This window comes from Dryobates pubescens, chromosome Z (assembly GCF_014839835.1).
Source record: "Dryobates pubescens isolate bDryPub1 chromosome Z, bDryPub1.pri, whole genome shotgun sequence".
NCBI classification, from domain to species: Eukaryota; Metazoa; Chordata; class Aves; order Piciformes; family Picidae; genus Dryobates; species Dryobates pubescens.
In genome coordinates this window covers 11080941-11102608 of record NC_071657.1, presented here as the reverse complement: position 1 = coordinate 11102608, position 21668 = coordinate 11080941, and the positions used below count along the sequence as shown (strand labels likewise).

The window sequence follows — 21668 nt, the reverse complement described above, 5'->3', positions numbered from 1 at the left end:
TGCCCAGAGTGCCTATGAATGCCCCATTCCGGGAAGTGTTCAAGGTCAGGCTGGATGGGGCTTTGAGGAACCTGGTCTAGCAGAATATGTCTGTACCCGTGGCAGGGGGTTTGGATCAAGATGATCTTCAAGACCATTCTATGATTTTGTGATTATTACAATTGCTTTCCTTTTCTCTGCTAGGAAAGGAGGAACACATTATATATTTATCTGTATAGAGTGCCATTTCAGAAAAGAATACTTGCTAGATTAGCTGACTAACCACATCTGGGATGTGAATCTCTGTGAATTGAAAGCATCTCACAGATGAGTACCATGCTGGTTATCATACTTCCTCCTTACCATCTGATAAATGCTTTCCTGAATCACCAAGGTCTTCAGGATTTAGTCCGCCGCTACAGTACTAGCCGCAAAAAGACTCCTCGCTGCATTTTTGGGGCAGTGAATGACATTAGGAACTGTAAGAGGACTTCTGGAGATCTGAACTTGCAGTAATGTAAGTCACAAGTGCCACCCCACAAAAGGATATGTATTTAGGATGATGAAATGGGTCAGTGTTTTGGTTTGCAGGTGCTGTGAAGACGACCTGCCCTTGTATATGAAGTTTGGTGTGGAGTACCACTCTGTACTCCCTTGGTGTGTTCCAAAGATGATGCATGTGGAATTCAGATGTGGGGCAAATATTGCCAACAGTTTTGTATCCTCAGACCAGGCACTGATTTACACTAAACTCTACCCATAGTGCTGTATTTCTAGCCAGATGTCTTACATATATAAGAATATATAACTGTCTCTCTCTTATATATATTCTACTGATAAATTATTATATATATGTACACTTCTTTGGCCACAACAATACAGAAAAAAAATACCTTTGCTGCTATGCCATCCTCAGGAGGTAAAGCAAAATACATCTCTATAGGCTTTATGCTGTAGCTGCATTTGCTGAAATAGCTGTGTCATAGAAGCTTGAATGACTTCTGCATTGTAGCTAACTTCTAGTTAGCAACCAAGTACAGCTCATGCTCCTGAAACTGGCCTACAGCTTTGGTAGTTCATAATGAAATATAACTGTGGCCATGGACTACGTCTGTCAAAATGCCTGTGATAAATCATAAATGCTTGCTGGTTGGGTGAAGACTTTTCCATTTGCACCTATGATGTTCTTTACCCTGTAATTCTATCTTCTGGAGGAAGAATAGTCCTATCACCACAACCACCAGACAAACTGACATTAACAAGGACTAATGCTTGAAGCCTTGGGAGAGATATCACAGGTTCAATGATACTTAGAAAATAAATCCAGTTCTCCTTCTGGAGATGCTTTGTTCAAGGAGAGGATCAAGAGATAAAAACAAACAGAAAGGCAGGCTGACACTAGTGTTCTTCAAGCTGCAGATAATCACCAGACTCTAATCCTCTTGAAGTCAGCAGGTGTCTATCTACTGTCTTCAGCAGAATTTGAATACTACCTAGGGACATGTTAGTGGTGAAGGCTGTCAACCAAACAAGCTTGCTAGTGGTCACTCATTCCTATTTGGAAGACCTGTACATGAGGTCCAGACAGGTCCAGAAGAGTGCCACAAATATAAGAGGTCTGGAACAGCTCTCGTGTGAAGACGGCTGAGATAAATTGGCTTATTCACTCTGGGGAAGAGAAGGCTCTGGAGAGACTGATGTCAGAAGACGTTAATTTTAAAGCTTTTAATTCTAAAGCCAACACTAATACAAAACAGAAGAGTTACAGCTGAAGTACTGCTACAGATGAACATACAACAAAGCACACGCTTTTACAAATGCATTTGATGAAAGACCCTATGATACTCACCTTTCTAACAAAAGTGTGAAAAATGCTAACTCGTTAAAAAGAACAAAGGAAACCATATTACACACCATGCAGCACTACAATAGAGCAGAGAGTTTCACAATATGTTGTTAGTACCTAGGTAAAGGAAATTGTCGTGCTAAAGGACGTCTCTGAGCTCTCAATAATGGAAAGGTTTATTTTCTAAGAATACAAATAAGGCAACTTACTGTACCATGTCCTAATAGGAAAACCAAAAGTGGAGAAAGTAATCTTTAAACTTTAGAAAAAAATGTGAAACCAATTTAAAAAAATTGACTGGACTCTACACCCTGATACCACATGACACAAGGTCAGCTATGTGTATGCCACTTGCTGAGATTCTGGTCCCACTTAAGTGGCAGTATGTCCACAGAATTTCACTCAGAGTGTTCTGTATTTTCCAGTGAACTTCAAAAAAGTCTTCCATAATTTGGAAGGATTTAGTTTCCTACCTCTGAAAAATCTAATGTTATTACCACTGCATTTACTACCCACAGAAGTTGAAGAAGGACTCTCCTATTACTATCACACAACACATCTTGAGCATTAAAAGGATGCTAGCTACATGGGAACATGGGCAATCAGTCAGCTGCTTGTAACCCACACACATCTAATACCAGGAAAAATTGCACCCTCATGTGTGTTTTTGTATTTGTACCTAGGACTGGGGACATGCAGAGTAAGGGAGCAAAACAAGGAGGGGTAAATGGTGCCAGGTCACTCCTAGTCTTTCCTTTTCATCCCTTTCCAATTGGTATTGGTCAGTCCTTTTCACATTATGGTGGAATTCCTGTGACACTTACTATCTTTACTTCCTCTTTTTCACATATCTTACTGTTAGACTGTTTGTTAACAATTTCAACTGGAACTGCCTAAATTCTTCAAAGCAGGTTAGCCCTGAAAGGTAATTTATTACCATAAGTAAAACTCTTAAATGTATAAACAGGGCCCAGTGTACATATGCTTTGTCTTTAAAGAAAGTCAACACCAGCAATGCTTATAGGACCTTGCACTTGAAAAGATCACTCCCCTTGTAGCAACAGGTCTCTCTTTACAGGAAATTCTTGCTCAGGAATGACCTTTTCTAAACTGTGTCCTGAATTACACAGTGACTCAGAGGGCTAGTTGATGTCACAGTCAGATTAAGTAGGTTCACGGCCACTTTAGTCAAAGGCATCTTGTAACATAAGCTAATATTAAAAGCAGTTTTTGAGAGAAATCCCCAAGCAGCCAAATACAAGAAGAGATGTAATGGACTGTACTCTGTTTAACAACACTATGCAATGTCTTTCACTTATCTGTATCAAGATTTTCAGGTCTTTGTACCAAGATGGCAGGTATCATTAAATGTTGAGTCTGTGGAAATACCCTGGGCTTTCTTAATTTTGCTTCTTAATGCAATGGAGGCCAAATGGAAGCAGAAGCACAAGTTCTCATTTTGGTTTGTATTAACTATGGTTGCTCTGCTTCACTGTACTGTTTCAACAAGCCTCTAACACAACACACATCTCATTTTTCACTTTCATGGTACAAAACCAATCGCACCCACAATGTTTGTCATACCACTAAATAGCAACATTATACTCTCTTCTTCTTTCCTGTGGGAGCAGGTCACAGGCTGGAATGTCCAGCCAGCTGGTTGTGAAGTGACATGGGCTGCTGGCAGGGGATTATCCAGGAAAAACAAATCAACAAGCAACACTGGCAGATACCTTCTGCCCTAGTATCTGGTGTTCCAGTCTTATATATCATTCCTCGAGATGAATTTTTGCTCTCTTGTATTTTTACTGCCACTGGTGGAAGAGGGATGCATGTGAATAAAGTCTGAGCTAACAAATCCACAGAGCCAAAGGGGCATACTATCTCTTTTCTTACTTTCTAGTGCAGTGGGATGATCTAGCAGACTGAAAGCAGTACAGATGCTGGAGTTAGTGAGTGGCTAGTAAGCAGGATTTGAGAGAGGATCACTAGGCAAGACACCTGGTATCAAACTAAATGAAGCCCTGTTAGGGTCCTGAAGAGTCAAAGAGGTGTTGGTGCCGGTCTTCTGGGTAGCAGAGGTTTTCTTCCCTTCAAGCCAGTATGTTATCATATCTCCTTTCCCCTATGGAAGAAAAAGACTCATGGGGTTATAATGCTACCCACCACTTGTGTAATAATCATCCTATCACAAATCAAAGCAAGTCTCAAAAGGATGCTAACGTGCCAGCCAGCCATTTTACATAGAGGAAAACTGAGGCACAAACCTTTTCCTTAATGGCAGCACTGTTCACTAAAACACTTCATTGAAGCCCTTTTACGGAAATCATGATCATTTACAATGTCTGTCAATGACCTTCCTTGATTTCTAATGACAAAGTGATGTGCTATGCAGTACAACCAAGTTTGGCTAAATTCTTAATCTGTGGTTTATCGGGGTTGGCCCATTAACAGTTCCATAGAATCAGTCCTAGTTTAAAACTTAAGCCTGCTTTCTTCAGGGACAAGAACTAGTCTAACCCACGAGACTTAGAGGACTGCATGGGTTAAAATTCAGGGGCTCCAGAGTGCTTTCACACTCTCCTCTCTGAAAACCTGATGATAAATGTTGCATACACACCTTGACTTGTAAATTCCCACGGCATACTAATACATACTCTCCAATCTGCTCCAACAGCTGGTATGCACTTGAACTGCACTGTATTTTAAGAGCTGGAAAGAGAGACAACTTATATTATTATAACCATTTAAACATCAAAGACCCATCCCACTCTCTGTGACAAAGACTTCAAGACTCATTAATGAACTTCTCCTTGCCTTTTTTCATGTCCTTGCTGTTATTTCTCTGTTATTTGAAACATTCACACACAAGCTCCAGTACCCCAGCCTCTTTGTGAGAGCATCTCAGGACAAATATGTGCCTGTCAACAAACACTACTCTTCACATCCTGTGTCTAATATTTGCCTACTCTTAATAGCTGCCTGGCTAGTATTACTGAGAAGTGCCTTTTTCATCTTTCAAAGAAAACCATGCATAGTTCTACTTCCTGGTCAAGTCAGTGTTTCTTTGCACATACAGTTTTCAGTAAAATCTAACCATTAAAGAAACTGCCATCCTTGTTGTGCCTCCAAACAAGGAAGAAGAGACAATATTACCATAATGGCACTATTTTTTAATATCAATGTGATTTTTTAATTTTTTTTTAAGTTGAGAATTTACCTTTACATAAATCCTGGCCATGCTGCCTTTTGCAAATGATGGAGGAAGGACCAAGGAGGAAGACAGATAGAAAAAATTCTGAACACCACTATTTTTGCCAGAAAGCAAAATGTTGCAAAGGTTTGGAAAACTGCCAAAGAAACACATTTGTTTTGTTTGTTTGTTTTCCTTTAATGTAGACCAGGAAATACCTGTTTCAACACAGCTAAATATATATATATATATAAAAGATATGTATATATATATGTGTGTGTGTGTGTATGTGGTAGTGAGAAAGTTCCATCCTCCCACCACACAAACCACAGCTAACTCAGTTGGAGAAGCAGATGAAAAAGGCTGTATTTTACAAGCAGAATGACATCCAATGGATATATACAACATATACACTATTTACAGTGTATACAAAAATGTACAGGAAAGAATGTAACACAGAAACTACCCCTCCGGGTTCCCCCCAAAACCCCTTTCCCCCCTTCCTTCTCTTTTCCCAAAAAGAATTAAAGAGAGAAAATGGATATTAAAGGAAATTTTGTTAGCTCAAAGCAGTTGTTAAGGAAAAAAAAAAAAAGTTAGTTTTCTTATCTGAGAAGTCCAAGGTCATCACTGGCCAAGAAGAGAAAAAGCAGCTGAACAGACTGAACTCAGACTAAATCCTGAAAGTTACATTCCTACTGATCTAGCAAAGAAATTTGTTTAGAATTATCTTTGTTTTCCTTTTTACACCAAAACATAAAGCTAGAGTATTCTGTAGCTGTCCTTTCCTTAAAGGCACAGCCTAAAACTGTCACAGTGTGTGTGTATATGTATGTGTGTGTGTGTGTGTGTGTGTGTGTGTGTGTTGCAGATGACACCAAGTTGGGAGCAGATGTTGATCTGTTAGAGGGCAGAAGGGCTCTGCAGAGGGACCTCAACCAACTGGACAGATGGGCAGAGTCCAACAGGATGGCATTCAACAAATCCAAGTACCAGGTGCTGTACTTTGGCCACGGCAACCCCATGCAGAGCAACAGGCTGGGATCAGAGTGGCTGGAGAGCTGCCAAACAGAGAGGGACCTGGGGGTGATGATTGACAGCTACCTAAACAGGAGCCAGCAGTGTGCCCAGGTGGCCAAGAAGGCCAACGGCATCCTGGCCTGCATCAAGAATAGTGTGGCCAGCAGGAGCAGGGAAGTCATTGTACCTCTGTACTCAGCACTGGTTAGGCCACACTTTGAGTCCTGTGTCGAGTTCTGGGCCCCTCAGTTTAAGAAGGACATCAAGACACTTGAATGTGTCCAGAGAAGGGCAACGAGGCTGGTGAGAGGCCTCGAGCACAAGCCCTATGAGGAGAGGCTGAGGGAGCTGGGATTGTTTAGCCTGGAGAAGAGGAGGCTCAGGGGAGACCTCATTGCTGTCTACAACTATCTGAAGGGAGGTTGTAGCCAGGAGGGAGTTGGTCTCTTCTCCCAGGCAACCAGCACCAGAAGAAGAGGACACAGTCTCAAGCTGCACCAGGGTAAGTTTAGGCTCAAGGTGAGGAGAAAGTTCTTCACTGAGAGAGTCATTCGCCATTGGAATGGGTTGCCCAGGGAGGTGGTGGAGTCACCGTCCCTGGGGGTGTTCAAGAGGAGATTGGACATGGCACTTGGTGCCATGGTTTAGTCATGAGGTCTTGGGTGACAGGTTGGACTTGATGATCTTTGAGGTCTCTTCCAACTTTGGTGATACTGTGATCCTGTGATCCTGCTTGGTAACAAGGCACTACACTATCACTTAGATTCCAGCTTATAGAAATTTTAATTATATTGCTAGTAATTAATTATTTTGTTTTAAAGTCCTTACCTCAGTGTTCAAACATGTGAATACAGTATGAGATCCTTGCATGTAAAGCCAGAGAAAGAGAGAGATAAAAGTAAGGCTTAAAAGATAAGAAGCTCTTACTTTTTACTTAAGTTTATAGTGTTAATGTGCCACATAAGAAATAGACTGACATCTGGAATAAAAGATGAAATATGTAGAATTATGGAAGAAGATCTTGAAGGCATTAGTTTTAAAGTCCTTCAGATGAGATGATACAAGGAGTCTGAAAGGAGAAGGAAAATGAAGTTATATGTATTCCACTCAGGCTAGATTTTGCTTTGGTAAAATGGAGGATTGGATCCTGGTTCATTCTGAAATCCCCATGATAAACCTTCAAAGACGTCATGTAGAACTACTCCTCTTCCTTCCTGTCTTGTTTCTAGTGGACTGTGGTGGATTAAAGAATCACCTGAAATTAACCTTGAAAACTCCTTGTATGTTGCATAATTCATATCCATTTACAAAACATTGCAATGGAAGCCATAAACCTATCCAGCTCCATTTCAGAAATGAATGCCCCAAACAAGCCATGCAAGTGGTTTGACCTCGAATTGTTCTCTGATTCTTGTATTTTTTTCCTGTTCTGTTAGACCAGGCTGAAGTATTTCCGAAGATGAGTTTCAGATGCTTGTACTGGCTCAAGATGAAGCTGGCTAACTAAACATGGAGCTCTGTTACCTCCTGGAAAGAAGTGAAATTGAGATTGACTTAATGTTTAGAGATTTCTGTTTCTTGTCCTTGCTGGAGGATGCACAGACATAATCTTCTGTAGTGGTTAAAGGCAGGCACAACTTTCATGTGTTCTCTGTTAGAGGAGTTTATCAGTCAAAAAGAGGAGTGTAATGGGTTGGGGCAGGTCCCCTCCCCACCACAGGCAGAAATAACGACTCAGACAAACGGATTGCAAAAGTGATGAAAGTTTAAATAGAAAGCAGTGAATGTTACAGAAAACCCAAAGCGCAGTGACAAAGAAAGATCCCATCCCCACCTGAGGGTGCATGCAAAACCCCCAGGGCTCCTTCTTCCCCCTCCCTCTGCTGGGCTAGTCTCAGCTGGCCAGGCCTGAGACTGCCCATCCCCCTGTGGCCTTGGGCCCAATCAGGCCCATGGCCGGGAGATCTCTCCCCCAGTTACCAAGTCTCGGAGAGGGAAGGAAAGAGGAAGTGCCAGACTCCGCACTGGATCTTATAGTGGTGCAAAGAATTATGGTAGGAAATACACAATTTCCTGTGTCCATCCCTCTGGGCTGGACTTCTGGACACAGGAAGTGAATGCACCAGGGGGGCACCCAACTCAAGGAGTCAAGAAAACATTTTTACTATTAATTCAGCTGGGTGCCAGGAAGGAATAGAAACAGTGAATATATCCACTTCTCATTTTATTTGATTCTTAAACATTTTTATTGAAAAGAACTTCTGAGGCTTGGGGAATAAGGGGATCTTGTTACAAAGATAGAAGAGAATATTACTGGCATAATTTGCCCATAGGCAGATTAGAGATGAAAATCAACACCTTCCTTACAGGTTTTGCAGTCATTTAAACAGGACAGGACTCAGAACTCAGCATAACATTTCCCCAGAACTTGTTAAGGGAGGTCAAACCCATGTCTGCAGTTTGTTGTTAGTTACCTTCACTGGTAGATTCCATCCTGGAAGCTGTGTTCACAGTATCTCCAAATAAACAATACCGTGGCATTTTGGTCCCTACAACTCCAGCTACAACTGCCCCTGTGAAAGAGAAAAAACAACCCCAAGATATTTTGTGGTTTTAAACTACACAATCAGTCATACAGCCTCAGGATTGTACCCTTCCTCACCTTATGCTTCATTCATTAACATGAGAAAGACTGAGTGCCAGTACTGTCTTATATGGGTTATACATCTGAACTTACAGATAGCTTCCAGAGCCATGGCACAAATTGCAAAAGGGCTTCAAAGAGAATTGTGGGAGAACTGATGATGGGAGTAGAGTGTATGAATCAAGGCAGCTGCAGAATCATGGTTCAACATGATAAGAGAAGATTTTGAGAGGCAGAGAAATAACTGCTAACAGGAGTTGTGCACACAGCACCCACCAGTTGGATGGAAATGCAGGAACAGGAAGTAATGTGCTCCTTTATGCTGAAGGCATAAAATGAGTGGTTTGAGTCCTTCATGTCAGCCCCAGTGGATTTAAAATACAGAGGATACAATCTCTTGCTGAGACAGTGTAAGCCACTTACTTTGCAGATGCTGGGCTGCATAGCACATGCCCAATTATGGCTGTCTATCAAGAAGGAGTTGCAATTACACACTAGCTTAGATCAGGGAACTAGAAGACTGAGACTGAAAGCCAGATCAAAGAGTCAATAAAAAAACCCCACTGTTTTCAGAAGACAACAGCTGAAAATGACAAGTAACAGACAGAGAATGGCAGTCCCCACTCGCATGGTGTCGTGGTATTTCCGATGCTGGGTTCCCCATTATGTTCCAAATATTCCAGGTATCCAACAATTTATTCTGCTGAGATGACCGTTATGGGGCTTTCGATCCCATGCCAAGGAATTAACTTAATTTTTAATGAAGGGGCAGTGCCACTACGGAAACTGTTGTTAAAACAGAGGATGACTCTTTTGCAGCCCTCTCAACATACCTGAATGGATTCCTGCTCTTATCTTTAGGAGAGTGCTGGGCTTGTGTGGGATCTTAAAAGTCTTGCAGACATCCAGAAGATCTAAAGCCATGCTTGCGATCTCACCAGCATGATGGATCCCATTCTCCCTGGGTACTCCTGACACCACCATATCTTAATACAACAATGCAACTGTATTAGCCTTTGGCATTACACACAGATTTACCTAAATAAAAAAAATATACTTTCATATCCTGTAGCATACTCGTGCCAGCTGAGCAGAAAAAGCTATAAACAATGAAGTTTAGGGCAACAGCTCATTTTGTGTAATTACCCTAGCTCTGAAAAACGTTGGATTTCCTCTTTACTTTTCCATAAGATTTGTTCCACCCTAGAATCATAGAATCATAGGATCATAGAATGGTCTGGGTTGGAAGGGACCTCTGAAGATCATCTAGTCCAACCACTGCAGTAAGCAGGGGCATCCTCAATTAGATCAGGTCGCCCAGAGCCCTGTCGAGCATCACCTTGAATATCTCCAGGGATGGGGCCCCAGTCACCTCCCTGGGCAACCTGTTCTAGTGTTCCACCACTCTCATAGTAAACAACTTGTTCCTAACATCCAATCTAAATCTACTCTTCACTAGTTTGAAGCTATTGTCCCTCATCCTATCACTGTGGGCATTTGTAAACAGTCTCTCTCCATCCTTCTTGTAGGCCCCCTTAAGGTACTGGAAGGCTGCTGTTAGGTCTCCCTTCTCTTCTCCAGGCTGAACAACCCCAGCTCCTCCAGCCTGTCCTCATAGCAGAGGTGTTCCCTGATTCATTTTCCTGGCCCTTCTCTGGACCTGCTCCATCAGGTCCATGTCCTTCCTGTATTGAGGGCTCCAGAAACAGACACAGTACTCCAGGTGAAGTCTCACCAGAGCAAAGTGGCAGAATCACCTCTCTTGGCCTGCTGGCCACAAGTCTTTTGATGCACACTGCCTGCTCATGTCCCACCCTTTCTTTCTTCCTCTGCCTCCATTGTGGATACACAGTGGTGGGAAAGTGGCTTTCAATACCTTTTGCCTTTGGGCAGGCACTATAAAGAGAAAATATTTTGACTAGGCATTGTCCTATACTTCCTGCACTGACTGCTACTGTGTGGAACAAAAACCAGGTCTCTTCAGGCTCCCTTTAGTGCATTTGTTCAGGAATTTTATGCAGGAATTTTATGCCCCAAAATGTGTTCAACTATACACAGGGGAGAAAAAAAAAATAAAGAGTATTTTTTTTTCATAGACTCATAGAATTGTTAGGGTTGGAAGACACCTCAAGGATCATCTAGTTTCAACACCCCTGCCATGGCCAGGGACACCTCACACTAGATCAGGTTGCCCAGAGCCACATCCAGCCTGGCCTTAAAAACCTCCAGGGATGGGGCTTCAACCACCTCCCTGGGGAACCTGTTCCAGTGTCTCACTATCCTCACTGTGAAAAACTTCTTCCTAACATCCAATCTGAATCTACCCATTTATATTTTTTTCTCCATTCCCCCTAGTCCTGTCATTACCTGACACCCTAAAAAGTCCCTCACCAGCTTTCTTGTAGCCCCCTTCAGATACTGGAAGGGCACAATAAGGTCTCCTGGGAGCCTTCTCTTCTCCAGACTGAACAGCCACTACTCTTTCAGTCTGTCCTCATAGGAGAGGAACTCTGATCATCCTCATGTCCCTTCTCTGGACATGATCCAGCACGTCCATATCCTTCTTGTAATAGGGGCTCCAGAACTGGACACAGTACTCCAGGTGGGGTCTCACCAGAGCTGAGTAGAGTGGGAGAATCGCCTCTCACAACCTGATGGCTATGCTTCTCTTGATGCAGCCCAGGATGTGATTTGCTTTCTGGGCTGCAATTGCACACTGCTGCCTCATGCTGAGCTTTTCATCCACTAGCACCCCCAAGTCCTTTTCTTCAGGGCTGCGCTCAAGCCAGTCGCTGCCCAGCCTATATTGGTGCTTGGGATTGCCCTGACCCAGATGCAGGATCTGGCATTTGGTCTTGTTGAACCTCATGAGGCTGTCATGGGTCCAGCTCTCCAGCCTGTCAAGATCCCTCTGGATGGCATCCCTTCCCTCCATCGTGTCTGCTGCACCTTACTGCACCAGCTTGGAGACCAGGATGTTGTGTGGTCACATCTCTTACAGCATTTCATGTGCACCTCATCCAAAAACCCTGCTAGGCTTTTGATGGACCTCAGTTTTAATGGTAGTCAGTCCCTAGCAGATTCCATTGATAGCAAATACAAAGCCCTTTCCCTACAAATCTAAAAATATACACAGCCAAGCCCCTACAGAGTATTAAGAAAGGGAGTATTGTCATGATCTTTGCAAAAAAGACCGAGATAATAAAGCTTATAGCATGGCATCTATGCTCCCCTGCAGAAGGTAATTTTTTCAGTTGTGTTCTTGTGAAACAGAAATTATCAAGTGAGATTAATCTGTTGCCCTGGTTTAAAGCCAGACCTTACTGCTCATAGGACCCAAATAAACAGCAGTGCTAGTTTACTCAACTCATTTTTCCCATCTTTTGTAGAAAGGATGAAAGGTATGCAGGAAAATGTTCCTAGTGTGCTAGGTCTGTGCTAGGACTTCTCTGATTGCTTTTGTGGTGTTTCCAGTGGTAATGAGCTTTCAAAAATCTCATTTGTCTTTTCTTCCTTGTCATCAAATGATCTCTGTCCTCATTAAATGAATACCCACCCACAGTGCAAGGAACTTACAGGCATCTCCTATTGTCTCCACCTTATAGACATCATAGTTATCTATGATTTCATCAAAGGTGGTATAAAGCTTGTTCAAGAGATCTACCACTTGGTAAGGCGTGCTGCTGCTGGACAGCTGAGTGAAGCCAACGATGTCACTGTTGAAACACCACAGAAAGAGCTTACTTGGTCACTGTTTTAACTATTGCAGACTAGTAATCCTAAACACAAACTAATAATTTCATAGTGGAATTACCTCAACCTTCCCTTTTCCCATTGTTTCTTTTACTAAGGATCTTACATCATAGTTTTGTCTTCAAACATTTACTTAAACTGAAAACAGTTCTTCAGTTACAAGTCCTGATCTATGTCTGTTTGCTTACCTATGCAGTAAACCGGCTCAGCTTTAATCTGTGACAGGCTAAGCAGTCTTCAGTTTTTGGGTTATGTACCCAAAAGATAACTAAATATTTGGCCATTTATGACAGAACATGCAATTTATATTTCACTTCGTGCACACATAACAGGACACTGACTGTAAATCCATGTGGACTGGAGGGGCAATTTTCCTTTACACAGACAAATGCTTGACACTTTGCTTAGGACTATCTTATGGAACATATATGCATGTGTTTGTAACACACATGAAGTGATGTGTTGCTGTGTGCTAGAGCTCACCACATTTTTTATTATGAGAGGTGGAGAGATGTGAGAATTTTGAAAGACACTAATTTGCAGAGTGAAATGTTGACCCCTGTTTCAATAAATGTCAGCTTAGATAGAAATTCTATACTCATTTAGGAACTTCATCTCCACTAGGCTTCTACAAGTTTCTTCAGTAGGAGTCAGTTCTAGTCCTACCTTTCATTTTTGTTTACCTGAAAAAAATGGTGGCACTTGAGTAACTTTGAGCTTGTGCATGCTTTCCCTGCCTGAGATCATCTGCTACTTGCTTTGGCAACATACCTGTTGTAGAAAGCAGAGCATGGTCACTCTTTTGACATGGATAAAACCACAAAATAAACAGAACATATTTGTTTAAAGCAAAGCAATATTTGTAAATCACAGAGTCACAGACTGTTAGGGGCTGGAAGGGACCTCCACAGATCATTGAGTCCAACCCCACTGCCAAAGCAGGATCACCTAGGGCAGGCCACACAGGAATGCATTCAGCTGGGTTTTGAAAGTCTCCAGAGAAGGAGACTCCACGGCCTATCTGGGTAGCCTGTTCCAGTGCTCCAACACCCTCACCGTAAAGAAGTTTCTCCTTGTGTTAAGGTGGATCCTTAGCTTGTTCTAGCTTGTTCTTTGTTCTCCCGTGTGCTAACTTGTTCCTTGTTCTATCACTGGGCACCACAGAAAAGAACCTGGCACCTTCATCTTGACACCCACTCTTCAGATATCTATAGACATTGGTAAGATCTCCTCTCAGCCTTCTAAAGACTAAACAGGCCCAGTCTTTCTCAGTCTTTCTTCATAGGAGAGATGTTCAAGTCCCTTAATCATCCTCATAGCTCTGTTAGACTCTCTCTAGCAGATGCTTGCCGCTCTTTAGTTGGGAAGCCCAAAACTGGACATGGTATTCCAGGTGTGGCTTCCCCAGGGCATAGTAGAGAGGGAGGAGAACCTCCCTACACCTGCTGGACACACTTTTCTTAATACACCTCAGGATAATTGTGAGCTATTCTGAAAATGAAAGTTCTCTTTAGCATCAAAATCTGCTCTGTTGTAATGTGAGAATTCACAGTAAATTGCACAGATAACAAGTTCAGATTTTTCAGATGACCTGTTAATTCTACTTGAAACAAATGCATTTTGAGTCAGAACAAGGTTAGATTCTCACAGTGTGATCTGGTATGCTGCTAAGTCCTCCTTTGACAACTCTGCTAGGGCTTTCTTTCTCTGTTATATTTGTTTACTATCTCGTCTCTGATTTTTTTAATCTTAATTTCTCCCATCTAGCACTTTCACAGCCTTTTTTCACTCTTCATTCCGATGTGCTGTCCTGTTCCTTTGCCCTTTTTTCCTTGCAGAATTTCAGCTCTCAGATAAGTGCACAGACTTTAGGGGAAAAATATAAACCCTAGCTAAATATTTTTCCAGCTTCTCATGGAACAAGTATATTAATTTATTTTCAACCCAGTGTTACCTATTAAATAATAACATATCAAGGGACTTCTGCTTGAAATTAGATAGTTAAAATCAAATTATTATTGAGAAGGCTATCTATTGTTTTTGCTATATAACTTACTGTATAACAGACGATCAGTCTTCTGTTTTTCATGCATTAAATCCTGTGTTCTCTCAGAAACCAGTATCTCCAGATGTTTGCTGTATTTCTCCATCTAAATAACATAGAAAATGGCATAAAATAATCATTTTACTGAAACAATTTGTAGCTGAATAGGATGCAGGCATGTGAATGATTCTATTTTGAAAACACTCAGCTAAGCTAAGGCTGAAATAGCTCATCTTTTCTTATGAAATCCAGAGATCAGATGTCTCTGTAGCTAAAATTATGATTCTGGATTAGAGATTTTTGATTACAGGTGAGAGACCAGAAGCCAATTCCAGACTTTTTGAAGCCCATATAAATAGTGGGGTCCAAATCCAATGAGACCCAATCTGTAGACATGGATTAAAATGCTACCAAACCTGGGGGTTTCTAAGCCTCAATTGTATCAAAAACTGACAATGCTGTTTCATAAACTGTCCTATGCTATACTATGCTTTCTGCATCCTTGCTCTGTGTGACAGGCTGTGGAGGCAGGAATCCCCTTTTCTCCTTTAATGGTCTTAAAATACTCTACTCAAGATGCATCTGTAAATAGGCTGTTTGTGGCATAAAGGGATTCTGTACTCCTGGCTCTCAAGGGCACCCCCGAGCCACTGGAAAAGGGAATATGGTTTCCTGTAAGTGCATTAAACAGCAAGCTGCATTTGACTGAGTAAACAAAAGTGTTCAGGTCCAAGGAAATTGAGAGAGTTGAGAAAAGCTGATAGAAATGGAATGAGGAGGAGACCTGATAGGGTGGTTGGTTTAGTTGATTAGGTGAGTTGGATGATAGGTTGGACGCGATGATCTTTAAGGTCTCTTCCAACCAGGTCTATTCTATTCTATTCTATTCTATTCTATTCTATTCTATTCTATTCTATTCTATTCTATTCTATTCTATTCTATTCTATTCTATTCTATTCTATTCTATTCTATTCTACAGCTGCACCTGAAACAGAACTGCAGTTACAATCAGCCTGCCAGAGGTAAATGCATGGCATTGGATTTTTCTCATCAACAAGGGGTATGAGATCCAAAAGTAAACCTGAAGGAGAGGTCGAAAGTTATTGCAAGTAGGCAGATTGAATTTACCAGAGTCATCATCATGTCAACAGGGCTAACTTTATTAGGATTCATCTTATACAACATTTTCTTGACTTGTTCAAATGTAGGCCTTTGAGCTGGATTGTTTTTTCTGCACCTTCTGATTAACTGCAACAGGGAAAGAAATCAAGAAAAGCAGGGCCATTTGTCATTCCAAGCACAGGTAGTGTTTTAATTAATACTAGTATCTCCTCAGTGCAAAGTGTGTGTGTGAATGCCCTCTCTGCAGCTAGTAAAAAGTGGCTGAGCTATAAGGTGCTATACAGATTTATGCAGAATGAGGGATGTTAGTTCATTAAAGTGTTGCTATGGGGTGTCATGAATTAGATGCTCACAATCCTTCTGCCAAACACTGCTTAAGCTCTTTAAGACATTGTTGTGTTCTTGGAGTCACATACTGTTTTCAAAGGACTTGTCTGCACACAAAGTAAAAGATTAACAACTTAACTACTTCTGAAGAATATTAACTCCTGACTAAAATGTAGTGTTACTTCTGAGAAATCTGTACATTTAGGTTTCTGCAAAACACCAAAGTTGAATTATATAGCTCTTAAACTGAAACAAGTATGACACAGCCTTGTTCTGAGTTAATTGAACTGGGAGGGGCTGTACTTTATTAGGCAGCTTGAGGCTAATGAACACACAGATCTTTTGCATGAAAATAAAACCAAATTCATGCTTTGCCTGAGACATATCTCACTATCTGAAAGTCCTTTGCCATTGAGATAAATATGTGTAGAACTCAACACTTTATAATAGAATGCACAAAAATCAATGACTGAATATTAATACCATCATTTATCACACTGACAATTCGAGGAGATAGCTGAGTTTGTCAGAGTGAAGGTTTTTTTAGTATCTTCTTTGAGATGTACTTCTTGGTTTCTGGGTTGTTTACAACCAACCCAGGTAATGCTGTCACAGCACTTCGGTGATAAGTCTTAACTTCAATAAGGAATTTTTGTATGTAACATTTTAACTTACCTCTATGTAATCTGTGGGACATGGGCAAGAATTCTCAGCCTTTCCTGAAATTAATTCTGCCAAAGGTAGGCACCAAGAATATTCAGCTGAATGCATGTCATCTTTCTAGAAAAAAAAAAAAGGATTAAATAATGTTGAAATAAGTGGTGTATTTTTCATACCACCCATTGAGAATATATTACTATGATGATTGTTACTTACATGACATCTTCCCTATTGCTTCCAGATCAGCTCTTTCTACATGATAGTGCACCATAATAAAGAAAAAAAAAAACACCACTGCACTCTAAATTGTGTGGCCTTGAATAGAAGCTTTTTCATGCTTGGAGACTTTAATCTCAGTGTTTACATGAGAAAAACAACTTTTGAAACAAATTAACATCTGCTAAGATAATGGGAAGCTTTTGCATAAACCACAAGACCTACATTGATCTATTATCACAAATTGAGAAATGTGAGTATGGCAGTTTCAGGTCTTTGCTGTTAGAATTCTTGTTATGCAAATTATTTAATACAGAATATGGTTACATATCCAGAATATCTGGCTTCATTTTCAAGTTGCAATTTTTGTGTTTGCCATTTAGCAATGACCACAAGACACACACAAAACCAACAATTTCCTTGTGGAGAACAGCTCATTTCCTCTTCTGGAATATTCTAACCACTGCAAGATTCCACTGAAAAGGTCTTTGCATGGCAGGAAAGGGAAAGAGCAACAAGAGAAAAAGGAAGCAGTTGTGGCATACTTTACCCCTTAATCTCCCAGCTATTAAGTCTCAGAGAGCTAAGCAAAAGGCTGTTTTGGAAATCCTGAAGGGAAGACTGCACAAGGAAGCCCTGATTGCATGCTCCATTGGAAGCAAACTTGCATCCACTATATCAAAAGAAAAATGCAAGCTCAAAAAGTAAATTAAATGTGCAGTGTTGAGTTTGTATACTCAACAGAAACAGAATCAAAGTTGTCATGGAAACTTCAAAGTGCATCTTTACTTACTGGCATAGGGTCACTTCTTGTGGCAATTTCTAGTAAAATGATGGCATAGCTGCAGAATAAAAGCAAATCAAATCTTAATGAAATAGCATTTAATGGAGTCAGTGATTTCTCTTTATCTGTGGTTTTTCATTCTCCCCCATTTTATGACTGAAAGCCCCATATCCCCCAAGAGGGAGGATGGCAGCAGTGGTGCTATCTATTACTACTCTGTTTCCAGAGTTCTGTCACTGATCATTTCAGAGGAGTCTCCTCTCACAGTTATCAGTCCAGAGATGAAGCACTTGAGTTTGATGAACAGTAAAGCAATTTTCTCAGAAAGAATTAATGTAATCCAGAGGGGATCTGTGCAGGGACTTACATGATATATACCAATTAAGTATACAGGACAGGTTTGTATTGTAACCAAGGGGTAGGAGGTTCATTAGGCTCATCAGCTGGCTTCTTTTCAGCACATGAAGTCAATGATTAAACACTGTATCCAAAATAGATCTTTTACAGCAAGCATTTTTGCTCTTTTTTTCTGAATTGTATTTTCACCATCATCTCCCTCAGATGAACCAACATCAAACACATTCATCAAGGGTGAAGAATGGAGAAAGTGGGGTAACAACTAAGTGCTCAGTCTCTTTAATGAACTCCCTAGAGATCTTTTAGAGCATCTCCTCCAGACAGCAATCCTGATGCTCTTGCCTCTGCATGTATGGAAACTGTGTAATAATTAACACCCTGCATGCATCTCTACTTGATAGCATTTATTTTTAGGGAGAATATTGGTTTGCTAATGGTTGCTCTGTTCTGTAAGGCATTTTATCTGTATAATGGGATATGTCTACCTATTTTTCAGTTCACTCATGGGAAATAGAATGATGCATATAAACCACACTAGAATTATGTAGACATTAAACTGATGGAGAATTTTTTTTGTTAATTTTGGGGTGATTTGGTAGTAGAAAGGAATACCAATCCTGGTATTCAAGCTAAAATAGATTTTTGAGGAGAGTAATTAGAGAATGGTAACTTCAATAAAGCCGTATTGATTTCACATGGCTTCAGCAGCACTGCTCAAAAAGGTCTTAACATAGTGGAAAGTCACATGAAAATTACAAATCAAGATGATCCAACTGCTAAGAAACTGTCTGGAAACAGCCTCTTAAGTCTGAACAGGAGCTGTTTTCATGCTCCTGTTCTCGTTTCCATTTTAGTTTTCCCATCTGACCAACACATTCCCTGGAGAACTTTAAAAGCAAGTGATTCATCTGTAAGAGCACACAAAATTCCAAGTCCCACTCTTGCAGTTTCTACTATTTATTTATTTAGGTATTTATTTATTTAATTTTGCACAACTGAAAATTGAGGATTTCAAGACTGGGACACTGCTCCTTGGCCAGTAAGCCACATCAGGAAAGCTTAGCACCTGCTCATATAATCAAACAAAAACTGTGTCGAATGCAGGTTTTGAAGAATAGCTCAGTTATAAAGACCTACCAAGCCCTAATATTCTATGAGTCTAAAATCCTGGAAAACTGAGGCTCTTAACTCTAAAGTTTTAACATATATTTCCATTATTGAAAATAATCTACCTTTTTAATTCTTTTTTCCCCATAAGAGACAGCAACAAAAATGTATTACTAGACAATAGCAGAACTTTACTTTTTTGTCTACCAGACTAACATTGCACCAACTCTACATTTACATGTCAGTGAATTCTATATTTGGTTATCTACCTTGAAAGAGAAGATTCTTTGATATCTGTGCTGCTCTATATTCCAGAACAATCCTCTTCTAAAATATGATAATGTGTCTGGAGTAATTACAGAATTACTTGGAGACTAATTGTGATTAAAAGATACTTCATTTGGGATGAGTTCTGTAAGAGTGAGAAACAGGAAAGGTGAACTACCTGTAGACGTCTGTCATAGAATTGGGTTCAAAGTCTGAAAGGGAATGGATTTCAGGAGCTGTGTAAATCTGTATCAACTGCTGCTGGTATGAGCCTGATCCCTCAGGAGAATCTTCTTTTCTGTATGACTGCAAACCATAATCTAACAGGGAAGAAAATAGGAAGCAAATAGTGCAGTGGGTACTTCTCTGAAATGTGCATTAGTAGGCAGTAACACAACTAGTGTAAAGAAATTAATTTTCCCTATTTGAAATACCTGCCTTAGTCTATAAATAGCATGGCTCTGCCTGTGTGCTAGTCTTCCTCTAAACCAACTGCATATATAGGATATGGAAACTAGATATTTGGGTGAGGCCGTATGACCGTGGGGAAGTAGAACTACATGGCCCCTTCCAATCAGAATTATTTAATGATTCTGTAAAACTGCATTCAAAGCACAGGCTTACTGCAGTGTAAAAACCTAGCATGTCAGTGCATGTTTTTGTTCTACTCATCACCTGATCCTTATCTGTAGTAGCAGATTGCTAGAGTAATTACAAGCAGACGCACTGGAACTACTGAAAATCAGATGGTGGGCTTCACTGGCACACCACTGGCTTCAGAGCAAGGGCAGCAAAGATGTGGAACATCTCTGCAGCTATATTTTAGCTTAACATAGAAGAGATTCTCAGCATGTGACTCAGCACTGAAGAGGAGAAAAAACCCAACTGACTTCAGTTTTCTTTCTGATATAAACAGCACTCTGCTGGCTGTATGGGAAGGCAGGATGCAGTTGTCTGGATTTGCCTGGAGTTACCTCTAATTAAGATGTCCCTAGAGCTTTATTCTTTATGTTAGAAGTCATTAGAGGTTTTTCAATAGCTCTCACATTGGTCATTTGTGAGGTTTGTTTAACATTATTGCATCTAGATAAACCAAGAATATTTGAAGTCTCTACAGTGATACCAGTTAACTTCTGAACAATTTTGCAGAGGTCCCATGTAATTCAGATGAGCTGTGCTAAGGTGAGGCAGCTGATGTAATCCATCTATCTCCAAAATAGGTTCTAAGCAAAGCAGGCACTTTGAAGACACCAGGATATCAAACAAGTTGGAGAAGCTGGCAAGGCCCTGTGCAGGAGTCTTAGTCATAGGATGACCCATTGAAAACTGTTGCAGGTTATAGGGTGTGATAACTACTTCAGGAAGGAAACAGAAGAGATGATCTTGCTTCCATTCCCTTTGGTAGCTGCAAACTAAACTAAACCCTCCACTGGTTTTCCTCCCCACCATAGGCTGTCTTCCAGGAGCAGACCAGACCTGTAGCTCTGTCTCTAGTACAATACAAATCAGTTCTGTGTACAGGACTGAAGAGCTCTGAGTCAAGTCTGCTTTTCTCCATGAAAGTACTGTGTGTTTTCCAACAAGTCAGCTTTATTACATGTCTTTACAGCACTGTCCACGGCTCAGGTTTTCCCTCTGCATCAAAACTGAGAATGAGACAGGGTTTCAAGCCAGAGTGATATTGATGGAATCTATAATTTGTGGGATCTGAAGTGTGCATCAGTAACACGTGTTATATGACTTGACATCATAATGTAGTGTGCAATTTATGCCAGCACAGAGCTCTTTTAGTGAAGGTTGCTTAGTCAGCATTTCCACAAGAAATGTGAATACGGAGGTGCTTGGGAGCAGTGCTGAGTGTGAAAGCTATATGCATGATCAGGTTAGCTTGGCATTTTGGAAATTTTCTTATCTTCCCTTTACCTGCAATTTTACAAACCCATCGGTCATCTATTACGCAGTTACTTGACCTCAATCGACCATGATACATTTTGTGGTGGTGAAGATAGGCCATTCCTTGTGCAATATCAGTGGCAAAAGAAAACCTGAAAGATAAAAATCAATGAGCTAATATTTCCACTAAACTTTCATTTAGGAGCGGCTCCAAAGCCTACTGAAGTTGACAGAAAGCCTCCCTAGGATTGTAATAGCTTTCAATTTGTGTCCCCGTGCTCATTTGTTTCCAAAACAGTTAAGGTGGGTTGCTGAAAGTCCTTAATTCCCACTCAGTTGTCTGAGACCATAAGGCTTTAGCTTCTTTTAAGAAAGTTGAGTTTCTTCTGGAAATTCCCAGTACCTTTGTTATCTCTGAGAGTGCTTTCAAATGTTTACAAGAGAAACAATTTTTTA

General features: G+C 40.7%; 1 protein-coding gene across 1 annotated transcript in view; it reads right to left on the bottom strand.

The window, feature by feature from the left end:
* Positions 1-3785: 3785 nt before the first annotated feature.
* The window catches only part of LOC104301730 (atrial natriuretic peptide receptor 2), a 57225-nt gene continuing 39342 nt past the window's right edge, over positions 3786-21668 (bottom strand). Inside the window, 12 exon segments of the mRNA XM_054178976.1 lie at positions 3786-3950; positions 4446-4537; positions 8513-8611; positions 9516-9668; positions 12259-12398; positions 13119-13206; positions 14492-14585; positions 15608-15727; positions 16604-16689; positions 17576-17646; positions 19498-19639; positions 21243-21364. Of these exon segments, the coding sequence (XP_054034951.1) occupies positions 3786-3950; positions 4446-4537; positions 8513-8611; positions 9516-9668; positions 12259-12398; positions 13119-13206; positions 14492-14585; positions 15608-15727; positions 16604-16689; positions 17576-17646; positions 19498-19639; positions 21243-21364 (1372 nt within the window).